Genomic DNA, 22520 nt, shown 5'->3' with positions numbered 1-22520 from the left:
AGTGATTGTGAAACAAATTTCCATGACTTTTCCAAAACTTTTTTGGAAAATAATTTAACCCAGGCCTGGAAATTGCCATTTTAAAATTCCATGACTTTTCCAGGTTTTTCATGACCGTACGAACCCTGTTTATTAGGATTTCTTTGAGTTTCATCTGGTAATTCAGCCAGCAAGTCAGTTTTTCACAGCACAAGCTCTCCAGCAGAACGTATTAATTTACATATTGGAAATGTATGCATTATACTTACCTAGGTGGATTCAGGATCTGTCACCTGCCAGCTCTAAGGCTGAGAACTGAGCGATCAAACACTGCTGATTGCTTGGTTCTCCGAGCTCCCTGAGGAGAAAGCTGGTTATGGTCAGGTTGAAATTCCACACTGTCACAAGGGAACCTACCAGAGTGGGTGTGCCACACCCAGTATGAAGATCTTCAATAAGGAGTGAGAGGCAAGCGGTCTCAGCAAAAGATCTACTAAAGGCAAGATTTGCCCTTAATGGTACAAAATGCCAAAATGCTATTCCAAGACCAGAGTGGAAAAAAGACAGAATTTGTACCACAGAGAACTTCCTGGGAAGAATTTTCCTTGTCTCGCACCAAGCGAAATACATTTCCCAAGTGTGGCAGTAGATTTTGCAAGAAGTCTAGGATGGTAAGCTATCCCTTGAGACAGCTGATCTTTATGACCTTGGAAGGCCCACAGAGTCTGCTGGGAACCTGATAAAAAGTTTGAGTACCACGTGCCTTGATTAGGATGCATTCCATTAAGATCCTGGAGCAAGCAGGGTATCCACCACAAAAATCAGAAGGATCCCTGGACCTGAAGACAAACCTGTCTGTTGAACTTGAAAGCCAAGCAGTCCACAACTGGCATCCACAGCTTTAACATCTAAAAAAACCTTGGGTGGAAAGAGCATGCTCAGCCCTCCAGACAAAATGACTAAGGAATTCCATCTATCAATTTTCCATGCCTCGTACATGCATGGCAGTCATGGCTGGAATGTGAAGTTCTCCCCAAGCCAGAATGCAATCAATTTCTCTTTGAGCTTCTAGGAAACCTCTGGTTCCTCCCCCATAGTTGATGTAAGCCAATGCTGTGGCCTTACAAGGAGGACCACTCTTTGGACTTACAGAATCCAAATATGGGAGAGGAAAGTCTAGTATTTGTACAGGAAAACCTAGGACAGAGCCATGTTTAAGATCTGGCCCAAATACTCCAAGCTATGAAATGGATCTGGCACAGATTTACGGAAATTCAGAATCTACCCTAATCTCTGTAGGAACTGCACTGTCTGCTGGACATTGGCTGCCAGGGCCTCGACTGACCCCCTCAGAAGTTTTTGTTCAGATATCGCTTCATGGGGATACCATGAGAGTGAAGCAGAATTAGAACAGGAGCTAGCTCCTTGGTGAAGACCAGTGGTACAGAGAACAGGCCAAAGGAAAAGGCAATTGGAATGTTGCATCCACAGCAAAACTTTGGTAGATTTCATGTGATGGGGAAAATAGGGATATGCAAGTAGGCATCGTTGATGGCCACAGGGTTTCCCAGGATGAATGAATGATTCCATATGAAATTTCTCAACCTGGAAGGGGTGTTGAGAACTTTTGGATCAATTATGGGGCAGATGCCCCCCTTTTGCATCGGGGATGGTGAACAGGTTTGAATAGAAACCTTTCCTTTTCTGGGACAATGGCTATGACCCCTTGAGAGACGAGCTGCTCTGGAGCAGTGTGAAAGTTTGCCAATCTTTCCAGGGGTGTAGGCAAATTTGACATCATGAATAGGACTGGAGGCAGAGATTGAAATTACAATCTGTAGCCTCTGGATACAACATTCTGAACTAAAATGTCTGAAATGTCCTGGGACCAGATAACCGTGGAGGTCAACCAATCTCCCAACTAGTCTGAATGGTGGCGATGACCACTTGTGGGGATAACTTAGCAGACTTGGAGGACATACAACAGAACAGAGTTCCAGGCTTTGCCTTGAACCTGGAAACCTTAAGAGAAATAAACTATTTAGCTTTGATTTACTTTTTTTTCTGGCCATGCTTACCACCGCTTAGATACAACAAAGACCCTGCTGCATGCCTCCAGGCACATCAGGGAATAGAAAGGCATGATCCAGGGAGCATGCTTTTCCCATCAGTCTTTGGCCCTCCAACATACATACCTCAAGGAATACATGATAGGGATCCAGCAGACAGATGCACCCCAGCCCTGGACCTGTAAAGCCCTTAATGGCTAAGACCAGGTGCACAAAAGCACTCAGGTGAGTGCTTTCAGCAGAGTACAGTGCCAAAGGCACCTTACAGGTTGACCCTGCTTCTCAGTGGGGTCTGGGTACGAGTTCTGTGGCAATGCCAAGGATCAGCCGATCAAGAAAGCTTTCATACGAGCCCTTTTCTGGCTCTACTTGATAAAAACTAAAAGGCATTTCTTCTCTCAGAGGAGAGAAAAGACATGTCGCTAAGGACACTAGAAAAAAATGGCAAGATGGGAGTAGAATGGGTTTTACTGGGCTGTCCTTACAGCTTGCTTTGCCAGTGTCCGATCCCCTGGAGGCAGCAGCATAACACAATGTAACGGATTAGTAATCTTGTGTTCTGTAATGCAGAGGTCCTCAACCCCTTGGCCAGTACCAGTTCGAGGTGAGCAACGGCCCAGACCCAGTGACAGTCTTGTCCAGACAGCAGTTGTACCACTTAGCAGCCTGTGTCTCCTCTCTTGGGTCTCCAACCCCGGTGATTATGTCATCCTATCAGCAGGCCATAGGACAGTAGGAGCTGGAGATCTGGACATCGAGAGTTTTCATAACCAGCGGGCACACTTTTGTCAACATACAGTGGGTACGGAAAGTATTCAGAACCCCTTAAATTTTTCACTCTGTTATATTGCAGCCATTTGCTAAAATCATTTAAGTTCATTCTTCTTCCTCATGAATGTACACATAGCACCCCATACTGACAGAAAAACACAGAATTGTTGACATTGTTGCAGATTTATTAAAAAAGAAAAACTGAAATATCACATGGTCCTAAGTATTCAGACCCTTTGCTGTGACACTCATATTTAACTCAGGTGCTTTCCATTTCTTCTGATCATCCTTGAGATGGTTCTACACCTTCATTTGAGTCCAGCTGTGTTTGATTATACTGATTGGACTTGATTAGGAAAGCCACACACCTGTCTATATAAGACCTTCCAGATCACAATGCATGTCAGAGCAAATGAGAATCATGAGGTCAAAGGAACTGCCTGAAGAGCTCAGAAACAGAATTGTGGCAAGGCACAGATCTGGCCAAGGTTATAAAAAGATGTCTGCTGCACTTAAGGTTCCTAAGAGCACAGTGGCCTCCATAATCCTCAAATGGAAGACGTTTGGGACGACCAGAACCCTTCCTAGAGCTGGCCGTCTGGCCAAACTGAGCTATCGGGGGAGAAGAGCCTTGGTGAGAGAGGTAAAGAAGAACCCAAAGATCACTGTGGCTGAGCTCCAGAGATGCAGTCAGGAGATGGGAGAAAGTTGTAGAAAGTCAACCATCACTGCAGCCCTCCACCAGTCGGGGCTTTATGGCAGAGTGGCCCGACGGAAGCCTCTCCTCAGTGTAAGACACATGAAAGCCCGCATGGAGTTTGCTATAAAACACCTGAAGGACTTCAAGATGGTGAGAAATAAGATTCTCTGGTCTGATGAGACCAAAATAGAATTTTCTGGCCTTAATTCTAAGAGGTATGTGTGGAGAAAACCAGGCACTGCTCATCACCTGTCCAATATAGTCCCAACAGTGAAGCATGGTGGTGGCAGCATCATGCTGTGGGAGTGTTTTTCAGCTGCAGGGACAGGACGACTGGTTGCAATTGAGGGAAAGATGAATGCGGCCAAGTACAGGGATATCCTGGACAAAAACCTTCTCCAGAGTGCTCTGGACCTCAGACTGGGCCGAAGGTTTAACTTCCAACAAGACAATGACCCTAAGCACACAGCTAAAATAACGAAGGAGTGGCTTCACAACAACTCCGTGACTGTTCTTGAATGGCCCAGCCAGAGCCCTGAATTAAACCCAATTGAGCATCTCTGGAGAGACCTAAAAATGGCTGTCCACCAACGTTTACCATCCAACCTGACAGAACTGGAGGAATGGCAGAGGATCCCCAAATCCAGGTGTGAAAGACTTGTTGCATCTTTCCCAAAAAGACTCCTGGCTGTATTAGATCAAAAGGGGGCTTCTACTAAATACTGAGCAAAGGGTCTGAATACTTAGGACCATGTGATATTTCAGTTTTCTTACTAAATACCGAGCAAAGGGTCTGAATACTTAGGACCATGTGATATTTCAGTTTTTCTTTTTTAATAAATCTGCAACAATGTCAACAATTCTGTGTTTTTCTGTCAGCATGGGGTGCTATGTGTACATTCATGAGGAAGAAGAATGAACCTAAATGATTTTAGCAAATGGCTGCAATATAACAAAGAGTGAAAAATTTAAGGGGGTCTGAATACTTTCCGTACCCACTGTAAGCTGGCCAGCTCCCACCATCTGTTGAGATCTGCAGCTCCTTCTGCCCCCTGCTTTGCTGATAGGATGACATTGTCGGCCGAGCAGGAGACCCAGACGGATAACTGCCTTTGCCCTGAAAAGGGAGGCAAAGATGTAAGAGAAAAACGGGGAAGAGGAAGCATGACTGCAAGGAGCAAATAAATGGTGAGAGGCTGTGATTGCTAGGGGCACTGTAATGTAAAGAGGCACTGTAATATACAGTCAATCATTAGTGCCCCTTTACAGGGCAGTCCCATTAATGATGTAAAGGGGCACTGTGATGTAAAGGGGCACTGAGGAGGGGGCGAGGATCGACTCTGAAGTTCCCCCCTGGGACCCTGGGAAAAATAGCTGCCACAAAACCGGTCCCTGGTGCTAAAAAGTTTGGGGACCACTTCTGTAATGTATTTTTTAGAAAAAAATGGTGAGGGACTCCCAATTCCAGTGGAGAATAGGAATAGAGAGCAACAAGAGACCACCTGCTCAAAAATCCAAGAGCTCCGCCCTGCTTATAGAGAAAGTCTTCAAGTTATCAAGGATAGGATGTAGCCAAAACAATGCAGGAAGCTTGAAGTAAATGAAGTACAGTATAAATTTAGAAGCAGGGCAAAGAATTTTTTATTATGTAGGGGAGATGTTTATATAGAGCTCAGACAATTTATGCACCAAAATGCCTCAGACTCCTACCTCCATATATCAGTTCGATAGTCTAGACCAGTGGTCCTCAACTCCAGTCCTCAGGGCCCACTAACCGGCCAGATTTTAAGTATTACCTTGGGGAGATTCAGACTAGAGTACTGCAATCACTGAGCAGCAAATGATATCACCTGGGATGTATTTCAGTTATCTTGCAAACCTGGCCTGTTAGTGGGCCCTGAGGACCAGGGTTGAGGACCACTGGTCTAGACTATCAAACTGGTGTATGTAGGTGGGAGTCTAGGCATTTTTTAACTACATGTGATTGACTGCCGTTAAGCGCATGACATTGTGCTCTGCTCTCTTGGTGCACTCTATTTGGGAGTAATTTTTTTTTTTTTTTTTTTTTTTTTTATAAAAGTGTGACCCTTATTTTACCTTTACTACACTATGTGGAACTTTCTTTGCCTTGAGTAAATGAGCCTGGTTATGCCCCTTATCCTATGGAAGAAGCTTGTGGATCATTGCTGAGGTATCTGCTTATTCAGTGGCTGGGGACAACCACTTTGTTTACCCTTCAGTGAAAGGGAAAGGCGCTGATTGACCCATTAACATAAAATAGGTCAACGTTTCACTGGGTTTTTTTTTTATAGACGCTCTCCATGGATTTTTCTTTTTTTCTTTATGGACTTTATGCTACATTGACATATGATATGCGTTTATATGATTCATTTTGCTATATTTTGAGTTATATTTTGGGTTTATCACGTATTTATGCAATTCATGTGTTTTATACAGGTCTTATTAATTTGGGCTACTGATACAGTCCATCAGTATATTATTTACATATATTTTATGACATTTGGTTTATCATATAGTGGTTTGCACTGCACTATATTTTTGCAACATTGACTTTGTGATCTAAACATACGAAAGTGAGAATTAGTCTTCCCGGCAACTGTTTCCAGTAGTCTTTAAGGATAGCCCTTGAGAGATGGAGCTCCTCACACCAATTAGAAAACACACTGATATTTTCACCATTTAAGGCGGTCCCCTCAGGTCCCTGGTCAGGCATCCACAAGAAACAAAGCAAAGCATATGAAAAACATATAGAACAACCCCCAACGTGCTGTCCTGGAAGATTACTGGAAAGAGAGAGTTTGCTGGTAAGACTAACTGGTTTTCCCCCAGTCTTCCAAGCCAGCCCTTGACAAGATAATCAAGTATTCAAAAACTAGGGTGGGAAAACCGCTTGGGAGGACTTTCCTACCAAATGCTTGGTCCTGGCTAGATAGATATCGCATCCAGTTGATAATGTCGGACAAAAGTGGAGAACTTGGACCAGGTTGCCACCTTGCAAATTTTCCCTGGGGTAGCTCCCGCCTTTTCTGCCCATCAAGTTGCTAAAGCCCTTGTAAAATGTGCTCTAAGATGTTGCAGTGGTGCAACTTGCATAATTCCATAGCATTCCAGAACGGTTGACCTAATCCACTTTGCTAGGGTGTTCTTGGACGCCTGTTTACAATTCTGTTTTCCTGCATGAATGAATAGGGCGTCTGAGGAGCAGAACTCACTTGCAATCTCCAGTTACCTTAACAAGCACCTCCTGACATGTAGCAGGGTAAGCTCTTGCTTCCTACTTGAATTGCAGAAGGACAGCAAAACCATATCTTGTGAATTGTGGAAAGCATGAGCAACTTTTGGTATAAATCCTGGATCGGTCTGTAAAATTACTATCACAAATTTTTTAGAAAAGGCTCTCTGATAGAGTCTGCAACTCTTCCATTCTGCAGGTCATAGTATTAGCCACCAGGAAGGCTGTTTTTAATGTCGACAGGCGCATTGAGGCATCCTGTAAGGGCTCAAAGGGAGACTTGATAACCCTGAGTAAGGCTCCATGTACACAGGACGTTAAAAGTCCCTTTGAATGCTGGAATTTTTAGGACGTTTGAAACGTCCGTTCGGTCGCGTTTGTGCTGGCGTTTAGCGGCGTTTGCGTTTAGAAGCGTTCCTAGAGGTCAAAAAAATTATTCCCCTTTAAAATGGAAAAACGCGAACGCTAAACGCGGGTCATCGCGTTTGTGCGTTTGAAACGCCGGGAAACACACATTCGAACGCAAATAATTGCGTTCTAAAAAAAGTCCCTGAACGCAACTGCCTGCAAATGACTGTAAACGACCTGGTGTACATGGACAGATAAGATAAAATGTAGATGGGTTCAGGGGCTTCTGAAAAAAACTCCCAACTGCTCCTAAACGGCCATTTCCAGCGTCCCGTGTACATGGACCCTACACCCCTACCAGATCCCACATGGGGCACATCTGAGCTTTAAGTGGCCTGTTCTCGGCTACAGCCCTGCAGAACCTAGAGATCAGAGGGTCTTGAGCCCTGCAGAACCTAGAGATCAGAGGGTCTTGAGCCCTGCAGAACCTAGAGATCAGAGGGTCTTGTAAAGTCAGTTCCAAATACACCAACAGCTCTGCAATCTGAAACTTCAGAGTACTTAGCGCTATACTCTTATCCGCACCTTGCTGTAAACACTCCAAGATTGTTAGGGTTTCCATAGATCGTGTGTCGTTTTTTATGCACCAGCTGTTAAATTTTCTCTACATCTTTCTGTAGATGGCTTTAGTGTTCGGCTTCCTGGGCGATTAAACACCACTTTCTCTGAGAACCCTTTTGACCTTAAGAGGTCCTCCTCATTAGCCAGGCCATCAAATTGAAGCTTCCCTACTTAAGTCCTGCTAGGGGTCCCCAAAGCATTCCTGGGAGAAGTAGCCAGGGCCAGTCAGCGGAAATGCTGAGTAGGTGAGAGAACAAAGCCCTTTCTGACCAGTATTGTGCAATTAGTATTAATGTCCTCTGTGTGACCACTTGTTCAGGACCCAAAGAATTTGATGTCTTGGGGGGGGGGGGAAGGAGGAGACAGCACATCCTTAAACGCAGGGGTTTTTTTTTTTTTTAAGTGCATCTATCCTCCAGGTAGTACACAAACCGGTCCATCTTTGGCACACCCCATCGTGCTGTGATTTCTGAACACCAGATTTAGCTCCTACTCTTCCTGCATGATTTCCTGGCGACTGAGGAAGTCTGCCACTTAGTTGTAATCCCCTTTAGGGTGAATCGCTGCCAGAGATAGCAAGCTCCTCTCTTCCCATCTGGCAGATCTGGTTTGAAATCCGGATTAAGAATGGGCTTCTGGTGCCCCCTTGTTTGTTCACAAATGCCACTGCAGTGGAATGGCCTGACAGGATTAGGACATGGTGACCCCTCAATTGTGCTTTGAAATGAGCTATTGCTTTGGTGACTGTCATAAGCTTCCTCTAATTCGAGGTTGCCTGAAAACTTCTGGGGACCACGTTACCTGTGCTGGCTGGTCTGTCAGATGGGCCCGAAAACACAGTCAATATACCGCTCAGGCGATAGGTTGTGGATTATCCACCGCAGGGCCTCGCAACCAGAGAAATAGCCGACAAAGGAAAAAATGGTGGCACACTGCAACAGGGTCAAATTGTGAAGACGTCTATTGGTCAATGCCAGACAAAGTCACAGGAAGGTTGACGTGTTTCACACGATACTTAATCAACCCATCCCCATCTGCTTGTGTCCATTGTCCATTTGTGAGAGACTGGAAAGGACCAGGTCAAACCCTGACTTAAAATTTGGTTTCTCCACCACCATAGTGCTCTTCACTGCGGTTAGAAGGAGGATTATTCTGTCTAGATCCTCCTGACCTTGTACTTGGAGAATAAAGGCTTGTAGAGGCCTTAAGTGGAATCTTGCCCACTGGAAAGCTGGAATTGCCGAGGTCATCAGACCCAGAACGGACATCAGATCCCTGAACGAAACTGGTCGATTGTTCTGTAGGGAACTCACACTTCTGACCAGGTTCTGGATATTTTCTTCTGGCAGTACAGTCTTCTGATCTATTCAACTGAGGTGTCACCTTAAAAAAAAAAAATTCTGGGTGGGACAAAGATTTGACTTGAGATTGAGTATCCACCCCAGTGACTTCAGCCATTGTTGGGCTTGAGTAAGGTCTTTTGCCAGCTGCACTTCTGTCGGGCCTACGAAGAGGAGGTAGTCAAAATAAGGGACCATGGTCAATCTTTAACCTTAGAGAGGCCAGGGCTTCCGCTAACACCTTGGTGAATATCCTTGGTGATGGAGGATAAACTGGAGGGGAGAGCCCTGCTCTGGAATCGATGTACCATACCCGTCTATCTCCACTGCCAATCCTAAAGGGATTGTAAAGGCAGGTGGTTTATTCTAATGCATTCTATGCATTAGGATAAAAAACACTTTTTGTGAGCAGCAGCCCCCCCCATATTTACCTGAGCCCCCTCTTTATTCAGCGATGTTGCAGGAGTTTCTAAGCTGCCTGGGACTCGCCTCCACATTGGCTGAGACAGCACAATGCCGTGATTGGCTCTCGCTGTTGTGAAAGTCATTCAAGCAGCCAAATCAGGAGAGGTGGGGAGGGGGCAGGTCGCAGCTCTGTGTCTGAAAGGACACAGGAAGCCGACTCAGCTCGGGTGCCCCCATAGAATGCTGCTTGCTGTGGGGGCACTCAACAGGAGGGGGGGGCAGGAGCACAAAAGAGGAACCCAATAGGAGGACCAGGGCCACTCTGTGCAAAAACAACTGCACAGAGCAGGTAAGTAGAAGATGTTTGTTATTTAAAAAAATAAAAACAAACTTTACAATAACTATTTCTGGGAACTTTCCTGTATGGGTTCCATGGTCGTCATGAAGACTTTTGGTTGAAGGATGTTTACTTAAAAATAAAAAAAGTTTTGACTGTTTCTTGATGACGAACACGTGTGAATAGAAACCTTTGCCCCTTCTGGGACTGGAAAAAGGACCCCCTGGGCTACCATTTCTCCCAGAAGGAGGAGAGCTCACCCCTTTTTGGGATCCCTGGAAAGCTTCATCCGGACAAACCTCTGGTGAAACGCTGCTGAATTCCAAAGAGTAACTCTTGGCGATGAGGTTCAACACAATCGTTGGCTGTCATCTTCTGCCATTGATGTGGGAAGATAGCCAATCTTCCCCCTACTGACATCCTGAAGTCACTGTTTTGGGGTTTAGCCAGAAGAGCCAAAGAGGATGTTGCGCTTTGGTTTCCAGTTGTAACCAGGCCAGTGTTTTTTGGGGTGATCCTTCCTCTCTTTTTGAGAGCGCTTCTTTTGCCCAAAAAAAAAAAAAAAAAAATACGTTCTTTCCAAGACCTCACCCAGTCCTGCTCCAAATAGGAGATCTCCAGAAAAGGGAAGTTTGCATAATCTCAGCTTGGATACTGGGTCTCTGGACCATGTTTAAAGCCAGATGGCTCTTCTTGCCGCCACTGATCTTGTAGCTAGTTCTACGGATACTGCGGATGTGTCAGCTATATAGCCCACAGCTTTAAATATTTAAATAGGACTGGCAAGGGCTCAAGGATCTTTTCCCAGCGGGTACCAATTTTGATGTGGTCCTGTAGCTGAGATAGCCAGAAATCTAGGTTTCTTGCTATGCACGTTGTGGCCAGCACTGGTTTTAAGCTGGTGACACTAGTCTCTCATGCTCCCTTCAAGATAAGCTCCCCCTGTTTATCCATGCTGTCTTTCAAGTGACCCGTGTCTTCAAAAAGGTCAACACTAACCTTTTGGAGACTTGACAGGGAAGCATCCAATTTTGGATTTTACTTCCCACACCGCTTGCGGGTCTTTGTCAAATCGAAACCTCCTTTCATGATTTGCTGCAAAAAAAATTTTTCTTCAGGGTCTGCCCATTCCTTACGCACCACCTCAGACATCACCTGGTGGACTGGGAATACTTTGGACCTCCTTTTCCGTACACCCTGGTACATTGTCTTGAAATGAAGATCCTTCTCTTCCTCAATTTTCAGTGTCTCATAAATGGCCCCAAAGAGGTCCTCAACATCATCTAAGGACAGCTTAAACTTGGGGCCCCTTTCCGGTCTCCCTGGGCCTTTAAGGGGCCAGACCACTTCCCCCGGTGATATCACCCGCCCCCCAAATTACGCCTCCAGCCGCAAGGAACACATGCCCCCTCCCCCACAGGGATGCCTACACTCTTTCAACCTCGCTCAGAGGGAGGAGGAATCGGTTTATCTTCAACCCGTAGCAAAGGAGGGATGTTTGTAGCCGCATGGCCAATCTCCTCCACCAAAAAACCAGTAAGGGTACACTCACCGCCCCCCCAGCCCAGAGGGTGCCATTTACTTCCTCCAGGCAATGGAGCCTCCAGCAGGCAACATGCCTCCTACGGATGGAGGAACACAAAGACTGACCAGGAACCTGAGGGAATGCCTTAAATGGTGAAAATGGCAATGTGTTTCCTGATTGGTGGGAGGAGCTCCATCTCTCAAGAGCTGGCCTGAAAGACACTGGGGGGGGGGGGGGGGGGGACAGATTACAGGCCTTTTAAGTATCAGTTTAGAATCAGTTGCAGGAGGTGGCTGGAGCCTGGCTCTTTCCACAATAATGCATAGTCAATGGTTTTGCACATTTACTTTACAACACTGAGCAACCAGTATAGTTTAAGCGGTTACACAATCACTTTCTCATTCAAAGCCAGTTTTAACATTCTTGGTATGGACACATTTCAAAGGGTGCCCAGAACACTAGTGTAACTTGTATGCAGGTGTAATCAACCAAAATTACAGCAGTGGACAAATTTGTCAATACCCTTCCACTAAAAAAAGAACTGCACAACATTTTTTCCGATAGAAGCTGAAATGGATCATAGCAATTGGCTTCAAGCCATTGATTTCTTATATTTAAAAAAACTGACTATGCTTAGATTCAACAGAATACAAATAAAATAAAAAATGGCATGGACAAAAACGATAGGACCCTTAAAGCGTTACAAGCAGCAATTTTATTTTAATTGAAACAAACATGCTATACTCACCTGCTCTGTGCAATGGTATTGCACAGAGAAGACCTGAGCCTCCTCTTTGTGGGTCCCCCGCAGGTGATCTTGACGACTCTTCTCCATGTGCCCCCGTCGCAATCCTTTCTATTGTTCAAATGCATGAATGCATTTACCTCTACAGAGAAACATCTGAGCAACAGCTGTCAATGGCCTATAAATCATGAGGGTCTACAAGCACTTTTCAGTGACGTAATGAGGAGAATGAATGCAATCAGCAAAAATACCTGTGTGATTCGTTCCAGCTCTAGCCTCAGTTGGGTAAGTTTCAACTCTGTCTCCTGCAGCTGCTCTCTCAAGGTTTCATTTTCTGACAGTAAATTTTCATACAACTGTGGAAGAAAACAGGAAAGAGGATTTACCACAAACACCACCGTATTGCATAGTGCAATAGGTTTGGATAAAGGTAATAAATATATTGTACATGTGAATCAGAAAACACAATGCTCAAGTGAAAAATAGGCTCTTTATTAAAAAACAAAGGTCCTGTTCTTTGGCAAACAAAAATGTGAGCAATATGTCCAGTGGCAATAAAAATACAGTCAGTTTGGGCAAAATAAAAACGAAGCGAGACTATGCCACATAACGTAAAAAAACACTCTAAATAGTCTTCACTTTCTGATGCCTGCATGGGTTTCTGGAATTGACGCAAAATGCGCCTTGCAACTAAATAAATCAGAGGGGTCATATAAAGAAAAACTTGAATACATCCCATGGTCACAATCTAGTTCTTCACTACATGCATCTCACTCACTACTGGTTAGCAAGTATGCCCATTAAAATGAGGGGACATAGTGAAGCAAGAGTGCTGGGAGGCAGAAGACTAGAGTCGGCAACCATTGAAGGCGGTCACTCTTTTCTCATCAGTATACTTGGCGTTCAGATAGCATAAAGCAAGTTGTAGCAAATCCAAAAACATGTACAACGCACCTAGAGGTGGACAGGAGGCTACTGTGTGTCCCTTTCTTTTCCAATATGTGGTCACTGTATTGCTTATAAGAATAAGTGCCAGATTTCCTATAAAAACAAATTGCTATCGCTTGTCCCTCTGTATAAAAGAGTAGAAAATATTAATCTACTGATATGAAAGTCAATGCATGTCACGTGGCACCTAAGCAATCACGTTCAATATGAAGCATCCACCTGGGTCAGAACAAGAGTCGAGGAAAGTCTATGGGACTTTGTTGGAAATTAAGATTGAGGTACCATTGGATTTGGCATTCATATCGGCGCTATACGATATGCTGTCAGAAAATGTCCATTATGAAGGGAGGGTATTTTTTCAGATCTAAAAGTGGGTCTCCTGGATAATTGCTACCTGTGTATGTTGCCTCTAAGATCTTAAAGAAATATTCTTCATTTTATATGCATGTGTCTGCCTCTGTAAGAAGAATTCTTCCTTTTTGGGTACGCTTAGGCCTCAAGCATTAAGAAAGGATTCCTAGGGAATGTATAGTGTCATGAGATGGGCCACTAGGAGGGCAGGAGCTGGTGTGAGGATGAGCGAAGTTGATGCTGAGAGGGAAGGCAGATAGGGTGAAGAGACGTACAATTTGACTGTTCCAGGTGTCCCTCAGTGGCAATCTTTTCAGGGGACAGTAAAGTAACAGGGTCAGGGAGGTAAAAAAAAAGTGTCAGAAAAAGGGAAGGGTTGTAAACCAGATGACATCTCATCTTTCAAAAGACAGATATCTAACATTATGGCACTATGGTCTAAGATTGAAGAAAGAAATCAGCATGTCCTAACAATGTAAGGTTTAGTCTGGCAGTTATAATTGAGGGAGATTGCCTTATGGACCCTTAAGTGGTGCATAAATAAATGGCAATGGTCAGGAAAAAAGTGTGATGCTTATTGGATCAGTTGTTAATGTTTAATAATGTCCTCTTTTTTTAAAATTTTAACTGAAACTTGGACTTGTTAAAGTTTTTTTTTTTGTCTTTATTGTCTAAGAGATAGAACAGAAAACAGAAAAGTGAGGATTCCTGATGGAGTAAGCTCTCCATTGCATGGTAATGGCTGGTAACCTTTGAAGGAAATAAAGAGGTTCCATGAGCAAAAGTAATCAATGCCTCATTTGACGCTCTGTTCGTGAGCAGTTTATGAGGGTTTTGGGTGAGCAAGAGGTGCTGGTGAGTCATTTGTCCTTGGTCCGCTCGATGTAGAAATCAGGTTGGAGGGAAGCTGGTGCCCCCTTGTTGATGCTTGTCCTCTGGTCCACAGCAGCTGGGTGCGGGTGAGAAAAGTGTAATGAAAGGTCAGTGGCAGGAGAGTCTGCTTCAGCAGGGATGTGGTGCTGTAACACCGGCAGTATGGCGGCACGTAAGGGGAGTATAGGGAGGGAGAGTCTGAAGGTCCGGTAAGTTTTATCTGAACCTGGTGTTGGGGCTCAGTGTCTCCTGATGTCCCAGTGGTAGCGGGCAGCAGAGAGCAACCCTCCTAGATCTTTAAGTGTTCTGTAATAGATACCGGCCGAGTAAGAGATGTAGCAGCTGAGTGTGGCAGGTCCACACTTAAGGCCGATGCCTCAACCACTGCAAGCCCTAATCCTGGACACTGAGAAGGGACTCAAAAAGCGGTAGAAGGCTGCATGGAGCGCTCCCCCCCCCCCCCAATCTTACCCCCACCTGGTCGTTAGGCAGTTTGTAGCTGCTAGGTACCGATAGAACATAAATATATAGTAGAATCACCTGGAGCCAGCAAACTGAGCTACCCACTTCCTCATAGCCGAGGCACAACCCCCAGCATCTCTGTTTTTAATAAAAAGTGTGGAAGTAGTTATAACTTCTTTTAATTTGAATTTATATGGTACCACGGTTGGCCATGGACCTTTCAGTAAGGACAGCGGGCAGTTGGCTTAAAAAAATTTGACAAAAAGGCTAAACACTCCTAAATGCTAGCAACAAAACCTGAAAAAATTGTTTAGAGCAATACTATGTTAGCTCCTGCTATCAAATTGCGAAAACTGCTGTCAATACTAGGACTCACTTCTCAAACTGCACAGTACCTCACAATTCTAGCTTATTGTTTTGCCTTATTTCAGCGGTCTCCCACAACTTTAGGCCTTTGCAATTACTGCCTGTGATTTGGGCTTGGCATAATCCCCTCTTGCATTTTTAACTTATCTGTTGGTCTGATGTTTTTAAAGAACAAAAACGAGGGTCGGCTCTTAACGCTCTCTTAAATAATCCCATTCCTTTACTTTCTTCTTTTCCTCACCTTCATCCTCTTTTTTTTTACCTCCCTGTTCTTTTTTCTTTTGTTGGGTTTCTAAGCCATCGTTAGTTGTCTATAGCTACCCAGGCATTTTTGTTTTAGAAAAAAAAAAAGTTACTAGGATGCGGGTCCTGGCTATTTTTGCACTCTATGGGGTTAACCCCAAGCTATATGCATGTTGCATTTAAGATTTCTGCGCTTGTCTAGATAGGAGGGCTTCCCTCCTTTATTTATACTGTGTATTTTTTAATCCCTATACCGCCAGTCATAGCCCCTGTGTGGGCAGACTAGGTGCATTTAATACTACCTTTGTGTTACTGATATAACTGCAATAAAAAGGATTGAACAGGAAAACATGCATTTTTCTCTGAAGGTAGCCTATGCTTACGCTTTAATTGAATTGCATGATTTGGTTCACTTTAAGTACATTTGTATCTGCAATTTAAATTTTTTTTTTTGCAAATACATACTCAGAGATCAATATTAGAAAGTGACTCAATATGCTGTAAAATCTTTGTACAAGTGGCTACCTTTTTTTTCCTAAAAACTTGCACTGCATGCATCTTACAATCACGATGTGGCAGGTAATTACTGAGAAGCAAGGTCAAACATGTCCTTGTCACTGTGATATCTACAACTAACCTTACAGAGGCACAGCTTAACAGACCCCAAAACAAATTACCCACAGAATGCAAGGGATATTTAAGCACTAAAGTCTATATTTTTTCCACTCCAATAGGGTTTAGGATTCCCCATCAGTTTACAAAACCACTGACCATAAAAAAGAAAATCCCATTAGGACAAACATTTTATGTTCTGTACAAAAAGGGTATATTTTAAATAAACAGTAGTATGTTGAGATAAAATTATGGTATATTGTGGGCAACAGGTCTTTGTAAGTACATTGAAATCCTCTGGCAAAAATTTAGAGATCACCTACATATACTCGAAATCTACCTACCCAACCCCTATGCACAATTCTACAAGCCAACAGTACAATCTCTGTTGCCTACTGAGGCACTGGGGTGAAGGGTTTATTCAAGACATACACCGAAGACCGTGTATTGTCAAATCTTTACTTTAAAACCCTTGGAAGCAGATCAAATATTTGGTACATAAAAAATAAAAAAAAATAAAAAGTAATTTATCTGGCACAGTGTATTCAGGATGAAGTCTCCACAAAGTGGTCTTGAAAAGTAGTTGCAATGCAGCCATATTTTCTTTTGTATAATTATTTGCATCCATCAGGTTCCATTTAAATGTAAAGCTATGATAACACATATGTAGGCTCCTTTGAAGTGGGATTTCACCTCTAGCAACAATAGTGGAATCGATATCACATACCTTTTTGTAATCTTTGTCAGGGTCATCTTTGTGTCTTGGAAACGTGTATGTCCCTGCTCTGTAAGGGTGAATACTGTTGAAACTGTCTGTTAACCTGAAATTAAAAAGCAACAGTAGGTATACATTGAGGACACTTTCAAAGCATAGTTGCCCTTAAAGAGTGATTAAAGAGGTATTAAACCCAAACAAAAAAAATTATTATAACGCATCGTACCAAGTCTTGGATAAAATGGTTGCATTAGATTTTTTCCCCCCTTTTTTTCATTTCAAAACTTTCGCGACGAAGAGTAAAAAAAATGCGAACGCCTTAACGCAATTTTGCAACTTTGACCTGTGTTAGTAAAACTGCATATCACTGCAAATACTTTGTGTAACCAGGTGGATTATACTTAGTTTTTTTTTTTTTTTCCCAAGAGGTAAATAGTAACAACCTCTTCTGTTAAAAAAATAGTAATGACCTCTTGATTTTTTTTCCATCAAATTAAAAATGGCCCCAAATTAGTAAAATAAATATTTCTTGCTATTACCTTAATTTACCACCAAACCCCCCAAAAAATTATCCTGCACCTGACAATTGAAGCGATTACAACATACAGTGGAAAGGAACATTCACTTTAACTGAGAATCTTCATTAAAATAAAAACATCTTGCATCAGAGGAAAGCGGAAATGATCAGATAACATTTTACGCCTAATCAGCGCTTACTCATAGCTGAAAACTAGGAGTTTTCAGCTTCTCCTGATGTGACTTTGGATGTCTACCACATACAGTACTGTGCAGAAGTTTTAGGCAGGCTTGAAGAAATGCTGTAAAGATGAATTTTAAAAAAATGGGATATCTGACTTACCGTAAAATCAGTTCATTGATGGACACAGCTTCTGATTCTTCCTAACCATTGGGTTATACTGCCCCCTACAGGAGTAGGACAGGAGGCAGGAAAAAGCTTGACTACACTTATGGGCAGTCCCAGGGGGTATACACCCACTCGGCTATAGACATTCAGTTTCAGAAGTAGTGTCAGAAGAAAGCCAACTCCACAGAGGGGCACGTGCTGTGTCATGCCAAGGAGGCATGGCCCTCTCCCAGTGTTTTAGCCCACACAAGGAAAATCTCTTCAGAGCTGTGTATGTGAACTAGACCCACACAGACTTGAATTGGTTCATATCGTGAGACTGAAGTAGAGACCCAGTTTGCCGGCATGGCCAGCGCAGAAGAAACTTAGTTTAAAATTTTGCTTTAAAATTGTATTAAAACCTAAATGAAAATATATTTTCACCAACTATTTGTCAAAAATCTTACCCCAGCACTTGCAGGGTACAACTTTATAGTTGATGTACTTTTTATCAAAATCAAAGAACATGCCACATCAAAACCAAAGGCAAATAAAGAGCGTGTCAGCATAAACAATCAAAAGAAATCCAATAAAAAGGTCTGAACAAACACAGTTTTTACCTCAAACAGCAGAGCTGCCTAAATCAGAAACAAAAATACCTTCCTTGCAGTATACAAGTTTAAATGTTGCTGGCTCCTGTACTGCTTTCCTGAACGGCTGGTCCTCACAGGAAAGAGTTAACAGTGGACAGTGTAGTCTCCTGACAGTCTCATAGCTTGGAGAAGGGAAGTGGGAGGAGCAGGGGAGTGCCTTTTCATTCTAGGCTACTGGGCTGTGGGTTTATATTGATACACACAGTGTAGGGAGAGACAACTTGAGTCTCTGCATGCAAGGGTTGCTCCAAAGGATGCTGCAAGAGAAAAGAGCCACCCTAAAACCGGAAGCCTGGGAAAACACCCTCTAGTAAAAACCCAACCACTAGATAATGTGAAAACTGCAGCTTTCAGAAACAAAATATGACAGATGAGAAAGTGTTACCTGTACTCAGAAGTCTCACTGTGGTGTTCAGCCTCTAGGTCTTCACTGCCCACTACCTGTGACAATACCAAACATAAATGTGTGTAATAATGCTCAGTTTCTGGACAACCCTTACAGTTTTAGCTATTAAAAGGTGGTGGCAAAGTGCACCTTTCAGTAACTTTACACGTCTGCATAAAATGTTTTTTCATGTGTCACAATATACAGCAACAGTAATTTTCTTTTTCTAAATAGCGGCATCTTTTATAAAGTATGTCCAGGCTTTAATTTAATTAAACTCCAATCTCCCTCTAGAACATTTCGCAGCATTCTTCGACACAGGCAATGAGAATCACCTGTGATGTTTACCAGACCCTTCCATAGCAACATCTCAAAAGGTCATAAATTACCTAACTAAATTTTTATATTCAGTTCCTGGGTGGGGACAACAGCAAATCAAAACTGCATATATGCAATTATCGAAATTTTAAAACACCAGTTTTACAAAAAAAAAAAAAAAAAATGCAAAGCAATAAATTCAAGAAATCTACAATGTCGATGTTACTAAATAGCCGGAAGCAAAACTCATAGGTGGTTGCCATCGTCCCAAAATTGTAGAACTATAGAATGAAACCTCCCTATAGCAGGACTTTAAAGGGAACCTACAGACTATTATAAAATCATAATATTTTATTGAATCATCATTAAAAGGAAAAACCTATTAAAATTATTGCATATTAGGCTGTACATACAAATGTGATTCAACAAATAGGTTGCAATATAATATGTAATAGCACATTGATGTTACAGTCCTCTTGATCCTAACACAACTGGTCTTTTGAATGTATAGAAGATTGGTTGGGAGACCAATATAATAATTGCATTTCGAAAATGTACTTTTCTTCTTCAGGGTATACAAAAGGAGTGATTTTCCAATTTATAGTGCCGAAATGTAAACATAATATACAGCCAGTATAAAATGGATTAAAAGTAGGTGTGCCATTGCCATTCCAAACCAATGGGGCCACCGGCATCGCCAGTCATTCAAGCCAGCACAGGTATAGCCGAGACCCGATATTCATGTGTAAGGAGAGATGGACCCCAGAATTAGGGAGGGGTCTCAGATGGGGCCCCAGAAATGAGGGCTGCTCTGGACCCCAGAAATGAGGGGAGCTCTGATATGGCCCTTGTACTGAAAACTTTTGCAATCCCTGATAAACAATCCCAAATAAACAAAAAAATGCAGATTTATCGTGTAGAAATATCTAGGGTCTGGGGTTGTCTGTTGCTATTGATGTTTGGTGTCATCATTCAAGATCAAAAGAATTATGTAGTGTTTGAAAATGTATTTTATTGGAATTTTATGTGTTAGACCAACACAAAGTGGCACATAATTGTGAAGTGCAAGGAAAATGATAAATGGTTTTCAAAATTTTTTTTTTTAACAAATAAACATCTGAAAAGTGTGGCGTGCACTTGTATTCAGCCCCCGAGTCAATACGTTGTAGAGCTGCACAATTCTGGATAAAATGAGAACAATTATTTTTGCTTAGAATAAAGATCACAATTCTCTGCGTATCTTTTACAATATGACTAAGGCCTTATAGGCTGAAACGCGTCAACTGATCTTATCAGCAGTTGTGTTCTGTGGGTCCTAAATAAAGATGAAGATTTTTTTTAAGAGCAACTACTGGTGTGGGGATCATCTTTCTACAAACGTACTCAGTTAAACGGCTGTGGATCGGGAACAGTAGCCCTGAGCTGTCTGGTGTGTTCCTTGGCCTTCCTGTCGTCTTCACTAAGGTTCTCTAACAAACCTATGAGGGCTTCTTTGAACAGCTGTATTTATAGTGAGATTAAATTACACACAGATGCACTATTTCTAATTGGGTAACATCTGAAGGCAATTGGTTCCACTAGGTTTTAGGGTATCAGAGTAAAGGGGGCTGAATACAAATGCATGTCACACTTTTTAGATATTTGTAAAAAAAATTTGAAAACCATTTATCATTTTCCTTGCACTTCACAATTATGTGCCACTTTGTGTTGGTCCATCACATAAAATCCCAATAAAATGAATTTACGTTTTTAGTTGTAACATGACAAAATGTGGAAAATGTAAAAGGGGTATGAATAATTTTTCAAGGCACTGTAGATGAATGCCTAGGAGTCTGCAAGGGAAATTTTAAAATATCAAATTATATGAAATCAATCATTCCACTGTAAGCAAAATATTCTATAAGTGGTGTATATTTTAAATGACTGTAATTGTGTGTGGCTGGCAGGCAGGCCCAGCAAATTCAGCCCAAAAGCTCCTTTCTAAAATGGCTTCTAAGAACCTCAAAATGTTATTGTGAAAACGTCTTAACTGTCCAAAAACTTCAGAGTAAGACTACAGTTGAATATATAAGCCGTTGAACATATAGGCAAATACTAGGCTTATTAGAACAACGTACTGTGGAAAGATAAATCAAATGGAGACACCTGGTCACACATAGTGGTCATTTTTGGTGCAAACCAAAGACAGTATTTTAAGGCGAAAAAAAAAAAAAACATACAGCATCAACTGTAAAGTATGGTGGTGGAAAAGTGATGGTTTGGGACTACTGTGCTGCTTGAGGCCAGGCCAACTTGCAGCGAAAAAATAAATAAAAAGAAACTATGAAGCCTTTACTGTATAAAAGTACACTTTCTAAGAATAAGGTCATCCGTTCTATTGTTCAACTAGAAATGGAATCTGTAAGCACAATAATGTTTCAAAGCATTAAGAAATGGCTCAAAAAGAAGAAATTGAGGGCTATGGACTGTTTTTGAATTTGTGTAGGAGTTCCATTGTAATGTTTTTCCCCCCGCTTTGAATCCCATTCTAAAGCTCAAATTTTTATGAAGGAATGGTCAAAAATATCAGAGTTGACGCCAGACTCTGGGGAGCATTTACACAAAATGTACAAGTAGTAATTTTTGCTATCTCGTGTTAATTTGCTATCCCCTTTTTAGGCATAAAGCTCCTCTATGTTCTACCATATTTCAACACTACCACACTCCTGACAATTGCAGCTGCAACCCCTCTCAGCCTTGATGCCACCAACTGCTGGGGAATTCTGGAGTATTCTCAAAAGACAGTGTGCCTGCACAGAAATAGTGACAGCCAACACTGGCAAATGCAAATTAAGCAATCCAACCGGGATAAGTTAATTAATTCACTAAAACCTGCAATTTAAACAATCAAGTCATTTTATGATCAAGATATTCTGCAACCATCTTTAAAAGTATATTTAAAAACATTATACCCCTGTGTTTGCTGCTCGTTGCTCCCTCCGCCATTTTCTTCTGTCTCTTGACGTAGTCAAGTGGTTTGAGATTTCCATTTCACAGTTATCTTTGGTAACTGCTTCAGGTTCTACTGTATGAAAAAAATATATGTTTTATATTTTTAAATACACATGGAGAAGAAAAAAAAAGGTTTTTAAAAAAGGCATTTTGACTTACCTGTAAATTCCATATCTTGGAGAACAGTACAGGACACAGGCTGCGTATTTAAAGACTGTAGGTTATAGGCTTGTATCTTCAGTGATTGGACACTGGCAAGCTTTTGAGAGCACACCCACTGGGCATCCTGCCTATAACCCTACGCCACTCTGAGTCCTCAGTTTTCTAGCAAACAATGAAGAGTAACCAAGGAATGGGAGGGGTCCTGTACTGTACTCCAAGATATGCAGTTTACAGGTAAGTCATATTCATTTTACTATATTCATACAGTACAAGACACAGGCCGACAAATCACAGAACCTGGGATTTCCCTAAGCAATGGATGATGAGTCTAACAAGAGTGAACAGAACCGTCCAACGTTTGTTGCAGAGGTTTAGCTAAGATGTTGTGAAATTTGTGTGTCAAGCTGTGATCTCGTATCACCATTTAGGTATCTCCCCATCTTAATACTTTACTTGAGATTTGAGATCTTGGATCGATCTCTCACCTTCCGTTCTTGGGCTCTG

At 42.3% G+C, this 22520-nt stretch overlaps 1 protein-coding gene across 3 annotated transcripts in view; it reads right to left on the bottom strand.

Annotated features, from left to right (window-relative positions):
- Positions 1 to 22520, bottom strand: part of PPP1R12C (protein phosphatase 1 regulatory subunit 12C) — a 202415-nt gene that overhangs the window by 9430 nt on the left and 170465 nt on the right. For 2 of the 3 annotated variants that reach the window (XM_082273822.1, XM_082273824.1), the window contains 4 exons: positions 21815 to 21927; positions 18546 to 18601; positions 16676 to 16769; positions 12345 to 12449 (listed from right to left, as the gene is read on the bottom strand). In XM_082273822.1, the coding sequence (XP_082129948.1) occupies positions 12345 to 12449; positions 16676 to 16769; positions 18546 to 18601; positions 21815 to 21927 (368 nt within the window). The remainder of the gene's footprint in view (positions 1 to 12344; positions 12450 to 16675; positions 16770 to 18545; positions 18602 to 21814; positions 21928 to 22520) is intronic. The other variant, XM_082273823.1, reaches the window with a different exon arrangement.

The sequence above is a fragment of the Pelophylax lessonae genome, assembly GCF_965119305.1.
Source record: "Pelophylax lessonae genome assembly, chromosome: 12".
Classification (NCBI taxonomy): domain Eukaryota; kingdom Metazoa; phylum Chordata; class Amphibia; order Anura; family Ranidae; genus Pelophylax; species Pelophylax lessonae.
This window is presented reverse-complemented; position numbering and strand designations above follow the sequence as displayed.